Source organism: Ciona intestinalis, chromosome 12, assembly GCF_000224145.3.
Source record: "Ciona intestinalis chromosome 12, KH, whole genome shotgun sequence".
Taxonomy (NCBI): Eukaryota; Metazoa; Chordata; class Ascidiacea; order Phlebobranchia; family Cionidae; genus Ciona; species Ciona intestinalis.
This window is the reverse complement of record NC_020177.2, coordinates 5103746-5119993: the sequence shown is the minus strand read 5'-3', so window position 1 is coordinate 5119993 and position 16248 is coordinate 5103746. Positions and strand designations below refer to the sequence as shown.

Below are 16248 nucleotides of genomic sequence, written 5' to 3'. Positions count from 1 at the left end.
TTCTAATGCTTCAACTCATTACTGGTCTACTTTACCACATTTGTCGTGAACTTACACTATTACGTTAACTTCTCGTGGCTGCTTTAAAAACATAACATATTGAATTACAACGGCAAGCTAAAATTACTCTACAACTCATGCTCTATGCTGTATACTGCTAGGCCGAGTAAGCCGCCATACTGTCCTACCACGAAAAGCGCTGCGAGATCCGATTAATAGTACGAGCGTGCGACTGAATGACCGACATTGGCTTTCTCCCCTTATTTTGATAACCACCGTCTTCGCTAATTGTTTCAGAATACTAGAGTCGTAGGCACGTGCTGTAAGTACAGTGTATAGGAAGAGCTGGAAGGAAAGCTGCACAATGCACAACTGCACCGAACATTAGATCTTCGTCAACCTACGATTTATTACATATATACACCCGCGTCGATAGGGGAACATTTTATACCCATACGCGTACGTTATTACCTAAATTTTAAAGGTCTACATCTGACTTAGATGTATGATATTCCATTTTTGAAAAGGTTTGGGTTATTTTGTGACGATTAGAAGCGGTTTGTAGCGTAAAGAGTTCCGTGTTGAAAAGATACGGCGGAGTAACACGCGCAAAAAGCGGATTTTCGGGTGCGCAGCGTCTGAGGCGGAGAAGTGTGTAATAAGCACTGGCTGTTCTATTTCACTCCCTGCTCATTGTCCGTGTGTTTTTGTAATTACGTTGGAGCTAGCGAAAGATAATCCTTACACGGCTTGGCTGTCGTCGACATAGTTCGTTCTAACCATAAAGCTTGTGTGTAAGGGGACGCTACCAACTGACGGTGACATACAGCGAAACATTCACATTAGTGCACAGTGACTTCGACATTTGGTTGGAGGTAATTATGCACCGATGGGGATAACATGGGTCCCAACCATTGTGAGATACAATAGAATGGTTCAGTTTAATTGACATTTCACATTTGGATGATGAATTTATTTAAAGAATTAATTACTACGTGTTCGTGTGAATTCAATGATCTACTGGTTAGCATGGATGAGGGAGATGATAGCGACTTGCGTTGCTTGATTTATTACAAAGAGCCCGGAGCGCATAAAGCCTCATTGGATAGGCAAGGAAAACAGCACAAAATAAACAAAGACGATCGCCTCCCGGGTCGGTCGACCTTTTCAGTAGAGGGAAACGCTGGCTTTATTACAGGCATCCTGCCTTCGACGCCGCGGCTGTTCTAAGCGGCTGTTCCGCGACCAAGGCAACTCACGGCACCACACTCATCAACAAAGCTATATATCTCACGTTGGTGGAGTCACCATTTCGCCCTAGAGTTGATCATTTGGTTGTAAATTTTAAGGCGTTTTCGCTGGTGTGGGAAAAACGGGGCGGGATATTTATTTAAAGGGGTAAATTAACGTAAATACAGCACAATATCGGGGAGTAAAACCAAGCATTTCTACTGTTAAAACAGCCGGGAGTAAAAGCGAACAGCCAGACTAGGACGTTGGTTGCTTAGTTTTACTGGCTCTGCCCGCTCTCTTAGTGGGTCTGACAGTTTGGCCATAACAAAAAACACGTAGTTCTGGTTTGAAAGCGAAGTTAGCGAAGCGAACACGCCATCGACTATTACGGAATTGTGAAGCGAATGAATTATAAGGTGTGCGTACACGGGCTGCCGACTGCGGTGTATAATACCTGGCCATGTTTTGCACAAAAAAAAATTCGCGCCGAATTATTGGAGTAATAGGATTTTAAAGACATGGGGAAAATGGACTAAATTTGAGATTCCATAAAAAAGAGTTTTAATTCGCTCGATTCTCGAAAACAAGTGGCTTATTTTTAGGAGTCGGCAGAAATAAATAAGCGATTAATAATAATTTATAGATAACATCGTAAACTAATTGGCTACAAATTAACCACCAATGAGTTAAACCGACTTCCCTATGTATCGTAATACAACACCTAATATGTAAATACGCGGTAAATATGAAAATTATCAGCAATAATAATTAAGGGGTGTATTAAACATGCCTTATTTGATTATTAGGTAAGAATTGTTTCAACCGATTTACGCAACTCAGAAATATGTGCTAATGGTGTCCGCGGTGGATTAAAAACTGTCAATCAAACTAATTAAAATGATGACCACACTCCAAATCAATAAGGGGAAGATTTTACTGCTTGCTCTGTAGCGCTAGCTGCCGGTAGTAAATTTGCCAATTAAAATAAAAATAGGCAATAACCTGTTTCGTTTTTTTGCGTTTAGTAAAATGAAGGAATATTACTAATGTCGTTAAGTGTCTTGCACAAAAAACAAACGCGCCTATAATAGTAGCAGCATCAAGCCACGAACCCATAATCCCCGGGTCAGAAGCAGGCGCTAACCAACTGCGCCATAGCGCCAAGTTTTTCACATAACGTAGATTAAAAACGGTAATAGCTTACAGCATAACTTTACCCGTATGACATATTAAGCAAAACACACATAGGCTACAAACTCAACAACAAACAAACCAATAAGTTCGTTTACTTATCTAAACACAAAGTTTTTACCACGCGTACTTAAAAATAAATATATTCCAACGTAAAACATTTTCTTAGATTCATTTGGTATATTATCTAATCTGTTTCAAATATCTGGCAAACTAAATTTAGTAAATTCACAAATGGGTATATAAACTAATGTTCTACAGTTTTTTCAAAGCTAAAATGTTAACATGCGCTCGAAAATCACATTAAAGTTAAACGTTCAACCTGCCTCGGACTCGTAGCTACGATTAAATACACGTTTTACGCTATTTAGCTTTTATAATACAGCTACTTTACTTTTAAACGCATATAAGCTAAAAAATTTAAATAAATTCCACAAAAACTTTTAAACTTGAAACGAATTGAATCGTAATAATATAAACAACAAACGTAACAACATCTATTCTTGGATAATTTATTTTTATTTAAGCGGGGTCGATTTTGAAACAAATACACGCATTTTGGCTGAAAAAGCTGTTTAATTGTATTTAAAGAAATTTTACGAAGTAAAATATATAGGGAATTTGATTAATTTAATTTTATTGATTGGACTGTGAGCTTAGTTTATGGCGTACTGCGATTTTTTGCTTATTTCTGATAATACACCACTTGAATGAATATAACTACCGCATTTTAGGTACCAGCATTATTTAAACACCAGTTAACTTACAGGTACGATAGCTCTGGTCTTACAAATCCATCTAAAAGCACCCAATAGAAAGTAACTACGGATTGTAAAGAACGAACCACAACGCAGACACCTCATCAGTGACCACCAGATTATAATCATTTAGATTCAAATCAATTAAACGTACCTGTTGCAATTTATTACCATGCGATAAATTAAACAGGGGGTGTGAAATAAAATCAAGACAGATCAAAAACAACTCGGTTTCAGTCAATACAGCTCAAGTATTTCAAATAAAAATAGAGGGAATTGAAAAATTGAAAGTTTTACATTTAAAACTTTAGCTTTGTTGATAAACTAATAACCAAAATTGTTATATACAAAAATAACAGAAATGAATCCTTGTTTATACAAATGAGCAATTTTTAATTTCGAATTTAGTGTAACTGAAAACTGCTGATGTCAGCATATTTAAGCAGCGGGTAAAATTGCCAAATTTTACCAATCGTCTTCAAAACTGTTTACATTCGTATATCGTAGCAAAGTGGAAGTATATACATGTTCTACACGAAAATAACATGGATATAATATATGCATTGAAACTTAAGAGCATTATGTACACACCTGTAAAGCTGTAACACTTACAACTGATCTTAGTTTACAGAGTTTTGTTATAACTTCAACGAAATGACAGCAATTTAAATGGGAGTATTTTCTCGTAATTGGCGAAATTACTGTACAGTCAAGTTTAGGATTAAAATACAAAGAATAATTAGCGGAGGGTCCAAATCTTAGTGTTTCGAGCTTCTTGCTTTTGGTTTGCGACCGCCATAAAAATAAACAATTTCATCGTCGTGCGGGCAAGTTTCTCTGAACTCTGGCATCCCAAAAGAAGTTTCCAAGTATCGGTAAATCGCATCGAAGCTATGCGGGATTTCATAATTAAGGAGGGCACGTCCGGTAACCTGGAGCAATGAAAATGAATCAAGAATTTGAATAAAACTTGTCTATAGTGGCCCGGCGGGTGGGTATGGATAATAGTGAATTTTTTTATCTTCGCATGGCGGGGAAACAATAGTCGTAATAACACGGGTGTTCTGTTTCATACACCTCCTGTCTGCTTGCGAGTTACCACACATGTAACTTGGTGGGTGAATACTACTATATTTGCACCGTTTTATTTCGGGCTGCTAAACCAGTACCCAAGTTAAAACACAATGTCTAATCGTTTAATTAAAATATACATTCGGCCAAATTGGCATCATCAGGCTCTTATTTAACAATAACCTTCTCATACAATGTTTACCTGTATCATGTTAAGTTTTGGAAGCATATTGCAATCGGCTATGGTCATGGTATTGCCATCAATAAACTTGCGTGAGGATCGTTGTGGTTCATTGTCGTCAGCTCCTTCGTCAATCTCGTCATCAAGGGGCTCAAGCAAGTAATCGTTTAGTTTCGACAAAGCTTGGTCTAATTTCTTTCTCATGCCTGTGTGAGGGTCGTATATGTTATCTTAATACATGTGTGTAATAGGAAACAGCAGACTCGCATCACAAATGGAGGATACCAGTTTTGATGCTTAATACTGATAGATGTATGTGTCCATGGAAAGACAGTTGAGGGTATTGCTTCAACCAAGTGGGCACTAACTGAGATGTAGCATCCTGGGTGTTAGGTTAATGGACAGATTCCGGCCCAAACCCATGTCCCCTGCCATGCTGTGTTCTCACTCATACACAAAAAATATGGAGGGAAATTGATCTATAAAGTGCAGATACAATGTTAGGGTGAAGAGCCAACTCTGGCCTAAACCCCCAGATCCCATGGCCTCACCCACATAGAATGGAATATATTTTAAATTCCCACAATTAAAACAAACCTTCTCTTTTTGGGTCGTTAGGATTTCCACGAAACTTGGCAAAGGCGGAAAACTTTGCAAATATATCATTCCCGACGGTGTTGCTGTTTGAATGTTTGCATGCCAACCTTGGGTAACGTGGAGGGTACAACTCAGCTTCGATGTAATCCTCACACTTCTGGTTGTCAGTGAGCATTTCACCATTGAATATGAGAACGGGTGGATTCACTGAACCAAGCGCGTCGTTTATTTGCGGCACTTTCCTATGGAGATCGATAAGTTATTGATTATTAGAATGTGAGATCCTGGTTTGAAAGTAGACTTGGATAAAATTTTCAGACATTTGGACACGTTGAGAATTCATATATATATGTACTTGTTCGAAGGCTAATTTGGCACTCAATGGAGATTTGTGAATAGATTTTAAAACAACGATTGTGAACCCTGTTGTAGGGCTTCTTGGTTAAGGTTACGTAATGACTTTGACCATATATACAACACATATAGATATAGGTCCTATATAAGACCCATACAGGTCTCGATGTCTTCATACTTACTTTGTCTTATCCACCGTTGTGACATTGAACACAACACCTTTCAACCATAGGATCATGAAGAGACGTTGGGAGAAAGGGCAGCAGCCGATACATTCAGAGTCTGAGCCCGCCTGGGAATTTAATAAACTTTAAAATCTTATACAAACTGAACTTAAGCATTGACAACTCAGTAATGTATTGAGTAATCACTGGATGAATTAACACATTTCACGGAGTGGATTAAACTTAAATAAACTTACACGAGGAACTTATTTAACAAAGTGTGGTAAATAAAAAGATTAAGCCGAAGTAACTAATGGCGAATCAAAGCCTTAGTAAGTCTGTATTACATGCAAAATAAGATTATAAAGTGTTGCTAAAAGGCATAATACAAGTCAGAAAGATCTTCTGGCATTTTCACAACATGCCAGGTTACGACTCCGTACAAGTTACCGCCCATGTGACTTGTACTAGATAGAGGCCCGCTAACCAATATGAAATGGTACCGGACTAAATGGAAATCAAATTCGTATTAATATGCATGCGACGGTTTTCACTATACCGCGTTCAGGACACCGGTTGAATAATAACACGGAACGAACTAATGGGCGAAACGAGCAATTATTTTCCGATCGGGCGGCTTTCCAATAACAATCACAGCACCCATGAGACCCGGGGTTTCAATAATTGATGTTTTAGATGCCTGCTTCCTATAACCAGGGGAATTATATTGGCTTTATATAATGCCGCAGGAATGCAGGCAAAAACACCGGGAGTTACAGGTCTGGTGAATCTCACAATTTGACGTTGGCGGAAATACTGAACGATAACGTCATGGGTTGGTTATATTTAAGTAGGGTGAGTAAAAATGGGTCACTTTTCATTCTTTTTTCTCTATGCATTCGACATTCGAAGAACTATAAAACCGTTTCCTCACGACTTCCATAAACCGTTGTTAATTGTTTAAAACACGATTAAGTTATTTGGATATATAGTGCTGAAAGTGTTCCATCTTTCCCCACACTACTATATATCATAGAACGTATCCACAATTGAGATAATCTTATTTTTTAACGTCCAACTGCAAGGGTTTGCGAATTTCAATGATATACACCTAAAATTGTCGTTAAAATATCCCACGAAGTAACTTTCTCATGCCCACGTCATAACACATGGCCATATATGGCAAAACAAAGGTTTTCTCAATAAGGTTTTATGAATTACATTTTCTTCGGCGTCTGAAACTTCGTTGCCGAATATGGAACTTAGGCGTTGAAGACAATTATGTCGTCGAAGTAGAATTTACTTAAAGGGCAAAGCAGGGCGTGACGGATGAGGAATCTTACTTTATAAAGCGCTATCTAAGGTGTGATGTTGTATGGAACAGACATTCCATCCTCACATTGTAAATAAGTGGAGAGACGAGAGAAAAAGGTTCCAGGCTTTATAACTTGATGGCTATGTTTAGCGCACAGTTTCATGGATTTCAACGCCAACGTAAAGACGTAAAACAAACAACCTGAACGCTGTATGATCCTATCGACTGCGCGCTTTTATTCCTAAAGCAAACTTTCCTAAAGCAAGCTTAGTATTCGACTGTACAAAACGAAAATTCTCACGATTCGAGAAATAAATGGTTAATTGGGGGAGTGTAATACGTTGTTACCCACTCCAGACTAACGACTTACCAAAAACGGGTCTAAAACCAAGGGTTTTAAAAAACCACCATATTAAAAACTTCAAAGTTTCAAGAAAAATAATTATCTACAAATTGGGTTTTAAAATTTAACTGAATGTTGGATCAATTGCAAAACGGTAAAACTTCTTGTTTTGAAGTTAAACACGAATGCACATGACTTTGCGCATCAATGAACACTGACTGTGGTTGACCTCGTTAGAAACTATTATTGCTGACGATGCGTTTCGGGCACAGAGGTTGCATCAGTGCATTGGAAACACATTGGTTTGAAAGATGTAAAAATGTAATGAGAAAGTAGGAAATATTATTTAACATCATATAGTAGAGTGGGAGAAGATGGGACACCTTTAAGACATAATATCCAAATATCCTGATGGTATTTTAAACAATTAACAATGGTCTGTGGAAGTCGTGAAGATTCGGTTTTATAATTCATTGAATGTTCTTTGTTTACTACCAAATGAAAAGAGAAAACTAAACGAAAAGGTGTCCCATCTTCCCCCACCCTACTATATAACTAGAAACGTGTTTTTAACTTCTAATAAATAAAACCCAATGTAGAAAATATGATTTATATGGCCCATATAACTGAAAAACCCAGTTGTTATTGAGAAATCCTGGATCCAGGGAGAAAATCCAATATAAACACATTATGCCAAACGTTTGAAGCTGAAATTTTGACGATTTATTAGACGTACGCACTTGGTAAACAAACGTGACGAAATCATATTAACAGGTTATGCCTACGCCCTAATAGAGGCGGTTAAACACGGATGAATTACACTGATGGCGGGTGATGGTATGTAAGTTAATGTTTAATCCCTTGTAAGCGATCGAAATCTGTGTAAAGCATGTCTGCCGCAACGTTGTAGATAATGTTGGGTATTGGGTACGCGGATAAATCGTTCGTTTAATGGTTTCCAATTAAAATATTTAGGTTTTGTTTCCACAAAGCCGCCGTCTTAAGAAGAATGGTTAATAATGAAAAGCAAAACTTCCAAGAAAATCAAACAATGAAATCGTATTACGTCGTTTGAATTGTTATAAAGGTTCCTGGTAAATTAATCACGGAACGATAATACCTGAAAGGCAATCGGTGTATTTACCGTCCTTTCAACATTCTTAGTCAAGTTGGGTTAAAATCGTGAAGATATTCGAAAAGGAAAGACGCGGGAAAGACACAATGGCTCTCGAGTATAAGCCATGTTTAACCACGCTACGCTTCGGTGATCACTTATTGAGAGAAGAACCCGCAGACAAAACGTGTGCAGTTGTTATACAAATGTTGTTTTGCAACGAAGAGCTAAGACGTATTCAACCGAAACGGTATAACACTATATATATATATTATACACTGTGGGGTAAGATGGGATACTGATGGCATCTAAACCCTATATTTCCTGGCCTTGTTTTTAACAGTTATCAACGCTATGATAAAATCGTCACGATGAGGTTATTTATTCGTGTAAATATATTAAGGTTTACTACCAAATAAGCCGATAAAACAAAATGAAAACATGTCCCATATTACCCCAACCTACTATACAGTTATTTGCCATATATTTTAGTGCGATTTTATAAACGCAGAGGAAAACGTATAACAACATATACGACGTGCAGTGCTATTTTATGCCACTGTAAAAATCTTTGCATTTGAATTTTTATAACCGGATTACCACAGCACGCCGTCTTTAAACTAAACGATTTCTTTCAAGTTTGTTTACACACACAAACGTAGCGACAACGTTCTTGTCTAAGCTTGCTTTTATTGTCAGATTGTGCCATAGTTCGTGGTCGTTAAATTTAATCTAACTAGCAAAACAACTGTTTGAATACGAGGCATATAGTACACGTTATTGACGAAATATGGGATGTATCTCTTTAACATCATTAATTGGACTTAATTTTCGTTTCCTGGGTATTCAGTAAAAAATGGCAAAAAACGCAGTTACAAAGTTAAACGGTTTCAGACATATATTTTAGACTGCATAAGTAATCCTTAGGACGTTGTATTAGTTACGTAAAGGGGGGGTATGTCAGCTATATATAACAATGTTTTCGCAGAACAAGAGGGAAGGTTATTTGCTATAAAGCACTATATACACGGACACTGTTTAATCTTACATGAATTTCAACACATTCGAACTTTATATTTGCTCTATTCTATTAGGGCGGGGTCCTGTGCCAATAACAATTCCCTATCATTCAATCCTGGTATTTAGACTGTCTGCAGGTGCTATACACAAACTTTCTAACTTTAGAAAGTGTTACAAACCTTTACAAACAGGTTGATGACGTGTTTACGATCCGTAAGATCTTCGTTTGCATCCTGGCAACTTGATGTCATGGCTTCATTTATTTCAGTGGACATTTTATAATTGACCACCTTTATTTTCAACTATTCTAACCAGCCTAACAAAAAAATCGCAATTAAACTGCAGTGATATGAACTGTAATACGTGACTCACGCTATATGAACGCTCTCTCTTCTGTACGGCTGTTTTACTCTTCTGTGTTTCTAACAGCAGCCCCAGGTATTTCATTCCAAGGTCCCTAGAGATCTAAATGTTGTCTTTGCTGCTTAGCTACATTCTCTGACGGTAAATACAACTTTGATGTTACATGACTGAGTTAGACTGTCTGGACGACACTGATAACACTTCCAACTTCGTGCAGCTCAATTCGTGACATAGCCTAATGGTAGCTTTTTAACTGTCGAAACTCAAACTAGTTCTTTGGTGGTTCTGTGCATAACTTAGTGCGGCTCACTTGGTATCAAAGTAAACAAAAAGTTCTGAACAAGCCACTTATCCTACGCTTGCCTTGCCAATTTATCTTTATCTCTGTATTGTCGCAAGGCTTAGAGCTCAGCATGAGTTTTTAATATAACTCTCACAGAGGAAAAGTAAACTCCGCATACTCGGTCGGAAGGCGCGACGAACTGTGACACGAATACCGCAATATCGCTTCAGGCGTGTAAAGAAAAAAAAATGCCAACTAAAATTACACCTTGCTTCAGTTAACTCATAGCTGGCAGTTTATAGGCAACGGACTGACTATATAACTGCCGGACTTCGGAGCTAGGTTTGATTTGACGGTCGATGTGATTTAACGGTAATTGCTTCCTGCGGGTAGATCGCACCAGTTTGTTAGTTGAGATGTAAACTCATGCCTATATTTGCACAGCAATAACTACAGTTAGCTACTCTGGGAGACTTAGCACGGTTTGAGTTGCTTTTAACATTGACATGCAGATACAACATTACAGAAGCTTTGCGAGCAAACTAAACTGTAACTGTTTACAATTACCTACAACGAAGTTCTGGGAAATCTCGCGCACAAAGCTAGAGTATAAAAGTAGAACTGTGACATCATTAATCAAAATCTTTCACCGAGCATACGCTGTTTACTTCGTGACGTTTGTAAGTTATTACCTTCGTTTGTTTTGTACAAGTAGACGTTTAAGAGCTTATAAACTAACGCGAGTACCTATTACTTTATCCTAAGCTGCGAAGTCTTGCATACAAGGTCAACTACAAGTGCCTTGTATTGAACAACTGGTGGTTAAGACACGTTGTATTGACGGTAAAGCCGCTGGGGAATTATCCTGCCTCAGTTTAACGTCCGTCAATACTGACGTGACCTGTTGCGAGCTTTGTAACGCGCTGGGTATTAGCATGCTCAGGAAATACAGGCACGCGGAAAGTTAAACCATGGACAGCAGCAATACATTCGCCTGTATTAAATGGGAAAGTTGTAGAATCTAGTGCAGACGTCACACGAATGTGTACGTCATACCATACGTCACATGGATGTGTACGTCATACCATACGTCACATGGGTGTGCAGGTCATATCATACACTTACTTTACCTTGACAAAGAGAGCTATTTTGTTGTCGCGGGGTTGCGAAGGTGTTTCTGACGGTTGATCGCCATTAACGACCACAGGGGAAGAGTTGGTCGATTTCTTAAATAAAAAGCATGCATAAAATAAATAAAAGAAAACGAACAAAACAAGTAAAATAAAGCAAATCATAAGTTTCACCTCCATGGTATTTTCACCTTAGTTAGTGTTGTTATGTCTTCATGGAAATAACATAAACAATATTGTTAATTGGTTCTTAGTTTTAGAATATGAGATAACACATGAATTAAAAACACTACAGCCGAAATTCAAATTGTACAAAAATAAAAACGTTTAATTTGGGCTGTATTGTTGCTAGTTCGTGTGCTTTTGTCCCACCATGCTTTTTGCACCAAAGTATGTAAAACATATTTCATTATTATAGGCGCCAAACCTAGGGTGGCAGGGTGGTTATGTTGAACTTAGAATTTTCTGGAGCACATTTATCATTAAAAATAACAAATAATCAATAAGTTAGATTTGTTTGATACAAAACTGTCCCTGCCTACTCTGCATTTAAAAAAGTTTGGCGCCATGACTATATTAGTACCATAATTTAAACCCCAAATAAAATTAGTTGAAAATAAATTGATGTTTTTTGTTAAACTTCATGAATGGAACTTAATGTTGGCACCTAACCAGGCATGGTGACATGCTATCTAAACCTTTATAAATAGAAATATTGGTTTCTCCAATTCAATCCCACTCTCATTCACAGTAAATGGTTCAGGTTCATCCTACATTGGTTCATATGGGATATATATATTAGTAAAAAAACTTTGTGATTTAAATGTCTAATATTGTTAATTTTTTTGGACTAATTTAACACATGTATTTTTACATTTTCTAGTCATTCATTACAATGTACCAAATAACTTCCAAATACATACACAGGTGAAGTTATATCACAACTCACAAGGCACCAGTTTAAATAACAGTGACAGAGAGTGTATATTTCCAAGGCATTATAATGTAAACTTAAACCTTTGCAATCTAATTCAGCATATTTATAATTTTTTCATTTCAGTCAAATTTCTAATTCAGATTTATTATTCAGGTTTTAAATTACCGACACCCAGCGTTAACTTTGCTATAATCAAACTTACATCTGAAGTTTTCAAATCTGCAACACCTTGCACGATACTTTCAGCCATGCTTCCCAATGATATTGGTTCTTGAGGTTCGTTGCTTGCAGATGATGTCGTAGATTGCTCGTCGAAATCGTATTTATGCTCGGGTGGTGGCGGGGGTGGCAGGTCCTCTTCTTCAGTTTGGTAATGATGTAAATAATCCCGATTATTTGTCTCAGGTTCTTGGTTAGGCTCAAACTCGTTGACCTGTAAAAGTAAATGGATGTAAAACATGAAAATGCTGGCAAAATGTTTTCACTCTTACTTTACTTATTGGGAAAAACTAGGGTGCTAATGAAGAGTCTTCCCCCCACTTTATTTGCTAACCACTAACCCCTTTAACTGCTAACCCCCTAACCACTAACACTTTATACCAGCCTATCCTGCTATGTACCGGAAGATTCTTCACTAGTGCGTAATGCCAAAACTAAAGTTCATAAAAGGCAGTACATTGTATGTTAGGGTATAATAACGAAAAAGTCATACAGTTTGCAAAATGTTTCTAAACCTATTTCTCACTTAATGTTATAATAAATACTTCTGGTTTTCCAAAACGCAACTAAATATACAAAACACTTTACTAGGCTGCACTAAACTCGACTGGAATTCATTCAATAGACAATATAGTCGGATCTGACCTAGTTTTATTGATTCAATTCAAAAGCACTAACGCGTAACAGGCGCGGTTTATTATTGTTCAGTTATTGAAGCACAGAAACACACACACTATTTCACACTTAGCTAGTCCTATACGTATTTAACCAGTGTTAATACATATATAAACAAACGAACAAGTAATCACACCGAAAAAGGAAAATCCCAGCATTAGTCTACTTAAACCATAGACACACTATATTTGGTCATTCATTTCATGTCTGGTAGTTAATGCTAACTTTATGAGCGGATTTAAACTCAAATGATCTTTTGTTGTTTAGTTTAATGAGCTGTGAATGCGGTAATTATACGTGACTATATTTAACATGAATGCTGCAAAACAATTTAAACTTAAACTAAGCTGCACATATTGTGCTATAAGGGTTACAACGAATTTCTATTAGTGTTTTTCTAGCTAATAGACTAACTCTGGTCTAAGTCTCAGGTCCCTTGGCGTGCCTCGCCGTAGGACCTTACCCATATAGAACGAAACGTATTTTGCAAAATGTTCTGGTTAACTTCAAGAAGACAGTGTAATTATAACTTACGAAGCCAAATTTGTTAAAAATTTATAACCCTAACCCTATACCAATCGCAGTGTATACCATACATCCGTCTCTATAGCGGGCTCAACCGTTACTAATGACTTATATGCTATAACCAAAGCTGCTTTTTCATACTGCAGTACACCTACAAGCTTACTGCCATATATACGTCGACCGATTTAAGTCGATGACGTCATACGATGACGTCAGGTCCCTATACCGTGCTTGGTATGTTACGAAACTAAAACCATTCCAAAAATAAGCCAATCGCTTATAAAGGGAAATGCCGTTTTTCTTGCAAAGTAACTATTTCTGCTTGTTATTACAGCCAACGACGGCATTCCAGCGTTTAGTGCGCTTTTCTACTTTCAATATGCGTCTGGATTCACTCAGCCTAAAACTTCTCTGTCTAGTCCCACTATATAGGAGTACTGCAGGAAAGAACACGTCACTTCCGCCTAGGTGTGAGTTATCTATTTACTCTGGTGATTAGTCATCAATTAAATAATATAAGGTGTTTATGACGTAAACAAACAACGCCTGTTGCAGCAGTGGTCGCTAATGGGTTGTTCAAACTGTCACCCATACATGAAACAATCACCCATAAAGATACATGCTAACTTGTAAGGTGGCGCGAGGTGTTTGAAACAGAAGATCCGTTATAACGACTATCTTTTTCCCGCCACGCGAGGGTAAAGCAAGTTACATTCAGCGCAATGAATTCTACAATTGAGAGTGGTAAATGTCAATTGGGGTCAGACGGGCTCATTACCTACGGCTTACTGTACCACATTCTATAGAACAGAAGCCGTACATGTACCCGTGCATATAAGATGGATCTAATAACGCATTAATCATTCATTATTACGCGTATGCAAACCTATAGTAGATTTAATTATGTAGATTCAAAAGTTCAAGCTTTGGATATAAAGTAGGGAAGATGGGACACCTTTTTAAAATTATTTTCTCGTCCCGTTTGAAAGTAAAGAAAGAACATTCAAATAATTATAAAACTGTAACCTCACGGCTCCCATAGATCGCTGTTAATTATTCTAAATATTTAGGTATTATGTGATAAAGGTGTCCCGTGCCCCCCACCCTGCTATAATGTAAATCATATTCCACCAGCTCGTTTGGTATGAAAAAAAAACGTAGAAAATTCCGTGATGAAGTCTTGCCAGACAGCATACGAAACGTCGAAAATACTATACGATTTTTTATACTAGATGAACCGGTAAAGATTATTTACATTATGCCTGGTAGCAGAAGTAACGCAATATTATAATATACGGAACGCTAATACATATATGCAGAGACTTATTTACGTATACGGCTTAATTACACCACTGCCTATCTAACATAAACAACATATAATCTACTTGCTTGCGCCACTTAGCGACTGACACAGTACAAAGCTACACATTTTAATTGCTCGCTTTATTAAGGGATGAACTTTCATACACAACAATTATACCTCTTAAATCAGGATTAAGCATGAGCTTCTCATTCATAATATCCTGTTCTATTCTATATAGGTGGAATTTTATGAGAAGGCACACCAGGTGACCTGCTGAGGTATAGGCCCGAGTTGGCCTTTTTTACACCAAACGCCCATGTCATATAGGGATAATCTTAAAAGTTTGATCTTTTAAGTCAAGCTTATAATTTATGTCAATACCAAACATCGTAAATCGTTCACTTACGTTCTGGTATGTTTGTTCCTCCATTTTTGCGACCTTTCTGTCTTTCAATATTAAATTACAAAACCCTCTACTAAATCAAGGTACACAGCTCCTGAAATAAATTTATTCAAATTAAATTTTACTACCAGGTTGGGAAGGGTAAGAGACAATAGAAAAAGCAAGCACACAATGCCCTGCCCGAAGGAGAGTTCTATTTACACGTTAGGTTAAGAGCTAATACTACGAGCACTTAAAACCAACCGAGCCTATTCTCAATGGTTTAATTCAACGTTCAAAGAAAGACAGGTCCTTTTGAGATCAACTAACTGAGGCCCAAACTAACACCTAAATCGCAAGTATGGTAAAACCCTTTCATATCCACCAACCGAAAGTAACGACTTAACTAAATATTTATTGTTTTGGTTGTTTCCAAATCACTATTCATAAGCTTGTGGTATAACGGCTTGATAAGAATTCAATGCTAGAATCTCACGGTGGTTTGATATGAATAGGCAAGACAGCTGCCGGACCATTGCCTATACTCTACAAGCTTTTCTCCATCTAAAAGAAAGTGCTTGTACTGAAACTTATATAGATGTATTACATTACATCACCTACTCTGAAACACAGACACCTCCTTCTGCTAACAGCGTTGCTCGTCCACGCGTATGGCTACTATATTGCTCAGCAAATATATATACCTGCCACAAACCGCAGTAAAGATATAAAACGCGTTTGAGCAGCGCCTGGCTCGGTTAACACCGATTATCGTCAAGCTAATGATTAGTGAGAACCCCTTCTTACTAGAACGGGGTCTCAGTCTGAAATACAACGTAATCGTTCATATCTCAATATATAGTATGGTATATATAAGTGTTATAAATAATTCAAAGCAACGTTACACAAGCGTTCTCTGCCTGGTTCAAATGTATAGCGGCCTATATATGCGGCTTCCAAATTACCACAAGGTAATAATAATGTCCTTTGATACTATACCATCACTTAGCTATTGTCACACAAATCTCCCTTATGGTCAGATACAACCACTACACTATACGCACTTGAAGCTGTAATATTGTCCATAACA

At 37.5% G+C, this 16248-nt stretch overlaps 1 protein-coding gene across 2 annotated transcripts; it reads right to left on the bottom strand.

The window, feature by feature from the left end:
- Positions 1-3326: 3326 nt before the first annotated feature.
- Positions 3327-15303, bottom strand: LOC100179685 (chloride intracellular channel protein 5-like). 2 transcript variants are annotated; one of them, XM_018814397.2, is made up of 7 exons: positions 15183-15303; positions 12257-12487; positions 11816-11887; positions 5568-5677; positions 5032-5273; positions 4456-4640; positions 3327-4114 (listed from the first exon to the last, which is right to left on the bottom strand). In XM_018814397.2, the coding sequence occupies exons 1-7, from the start codon at positions 15204-15206 to the stop codon at positions 3941-3943; spliced, it is 1038 nt and encodes a 345-aa protein (XP_018669942.1). In that variant the 5' UTR covers positions 15207-15303; the 3' UTR covers positions 3327-3940. The 2 variants fall into 2 exon arrangements, with proteins under 2 accessions (XP_018669942.1, XP_002129137.1); XM_002129101.5 differs by lacking the exon at positions 11816-11887 and adding an exon at positions 11118-11213.
- Between the last annotated feature and the right edge of the window lie 945 nt (positions 15304-16248).

Excerpts from the sequence above, each read along its gene's own strand:
- LOC100179685 (XM_002129101.5), bottom strand. The coding sequence starts at position 15,206 with ATGGAGGAACAAACATACCAGAAC. Across the intron at positions 5,678-11,117 it reads AAATAGCTCTCTTTGTCAAG|GCGGGCTCAGACTCTGAATG; the intron begins GTAAAGTAAGTG and ends TTAAATTCCCAG. Across the intron at positions 4,641-5,031 it reads TAACGACCCAAAAAGAGAAG|GCATGAGAAAGAAATTAGAC; the intron begins GTTTGTTTTAAT and ends ACCCTCACACAG.